The sequence below is a fragment of the Raphanus sativus genome, unplaced genomic scaffold (assembly GCF_000801105.2).
Source record: "Raphanus sativus cultivar WK10039 unplaced genomic scaffold, ASM80110v3 Scaffold2613, whole genome shotgun sequence".
Classification (NCBI taxonomy): domain Eukaryota; kingdom Viridiplantae; phylum Streptophyta; class Magnoliopsida; order Brassicales; family Brassicaceae; genus Raphanus; species Raphanus sativus.
Genome location: NW_026617921.1, coordinates 1 through 1,870, shown reverse-complemented (window position 1 = coordinate 1,870; position 1,870 = coordinate 1). Strand labels below are relative to the sequence as shown.

General features: G+C 39.8%; 1 protein-coding gene across 1 annotated transcript; it reads right to left on the bottom strand.

Moving 5' to 3' along the window:
• Positions 1 to 525: 525 nt before the first annotated feature.
• Positions 526 to 951, bottom strand: LOC130505825 (uncharacterized). The gene has a single exon (XM_057000442.1). It carries the CDS (start codon positions 949 to 951, stop codon positions 526 to 528), a length of 426 nt encoding a protein of 141 aa, XP_056856422.1.
• Positions 952 to 1,870: the final 919 nt, after the last annotated feature.

Below are 1,870 nucleotides of genomic sequence, written 5' to 3'. Positions count from 1 at the left end.
CTGGTAAGGACCGAGGAATGCCGGCGTTTGAAGATGGAGAGCAGTGACTTGATATGCCATAGGAGCAGGGCGCCACTGCTGTTGGTTTTGAGGCCAATTCTGCTGCTGCCAGTACTGTGGAGGTGGTTGTGGTTGCCATATCGTCTGGTTGTAATTCCATTGATTGCGTCCACGTCCACGATAGTTGTTGTTTCGCCCTCTGCCGCGTCCTCTGTTATAATTGCGGCGTTTGGTGTCCATGGTAGTACTGCTGTTGTTGGGGCGGTGGTCCTCCGCGAGTGTTGACAGCTTGAGAGGTTGGAGCAGTGTCTTGAGCAGTATCGGCATGGAGGACCTGAGGAGTGGAACTTTGGTGTGTGTTTGTTGATACGGTCTTCCTCCATGAGCAGCATTGATCGAGCCACTGAGAAGCTTGGGAAAGGCGTCTGTGTTTTATAACATTGTGAATGTTATCAAACTTCTCAGAGAGACCATTGAGCATGTGCATGACCACGGCGCGATCGGTAACTGGAGAATCAACGTTGGCTAGGAGGTCTGTGAGATTCTTGAGTTTTGACAGTACTCATGAATAGACAAGTCTCCAATGGTGAGAGTGCGGAGTTCATTTTCGAGCTGGATCGCTCGTGCTTCTTTGTGTGTCGCGAAGAGATTTTCTATCGTGACCCATAGATCACGAGCAGAACAGCGAGTCTTCAGAACTGTGTCGAGGAGAGAAGAGGATATGGTGCCATAGATCCACATCTTGACGAGGCTGTCTCGTTCCTTCCATGGTGTGTCTTCGGCGTTTGCTGGGAGGGAGGTCCCATCGAGATGGCCTGAGACACCGAACGTGAGACAGTGTGTCTCAACGAGTTCACGCCAAGCATCATAGTTCATCTTTTGCATGTCGAGGATCATTGGGATGTAGGACTTGATGTGTGTGACAGCAAAAGCTTTTTCGATTTGGGCCATGATTGAGAGAGAAAGCAGAGTTTTGAGAGGAGATGGAAGAAGATCTAAGGAAGAAGAAGAAGAATAAAGGCGGCCAGGAAAGAAGGTTAAAAGGTTGGCGTCTGATACCATGTGACTAGGTAAAACCCGTTGCCTTGTGTATTACATTATGTAAAGTATATATACAGTAGAGTCATTAGGGTATTTGTACATATATGGAATGTTTACATATTGCCTAATCTATCATCAAGGGCATAAAGCTCAAATACAAATAAAAACATCTAATTGTAACCGATACAATCGTAAACGTATATAAACAATCAAATAAGATAAATGCACGAAAGATCTAAAGATATTATAAACACTAGGAGTAAAAAAATCAAAATCGAATACATATGTAAACGCTGTTCATTATGGTGGTGTGTTTTGTTCAAAGATAGAACCCCCGAAGTCAACACCACAAGTATTGATCACTACCAAACTGATGAACTACTTTAAAGAAAACGTCAAGCCTATGCACAGGGCCGTCTCAAACTTTTCACAGACCCTGTTCAAAAAAGAGAAATAAGACCTCTTTTAATAACCTGAAATAATTTTGATTTTTTTACAAAATATCATTATAATATAAAATAAATACATTAATTTAATTATTTATAATCTAAATAACACCAATTTTTATTAATGCAAAATCATTGATCAAATCATTAAACTTGGTTATTTAGCATTTTTAATGCAAAATCATCGATCAAATCATTAAATTTGATCATTTTTCTAACTCTTTCAGTTTTTTTACGTTTATTATATCTACAAGCAGAAATCATAATCAATAAATATTTTTAGAGTAACAAAATCTGGATAGCAAGCTATATTATTCTTTATTGGACAAATCAATATTTTTTTCTTGTAAACAGAAGCTGTATGCTATCTTTATTTTTTTCGT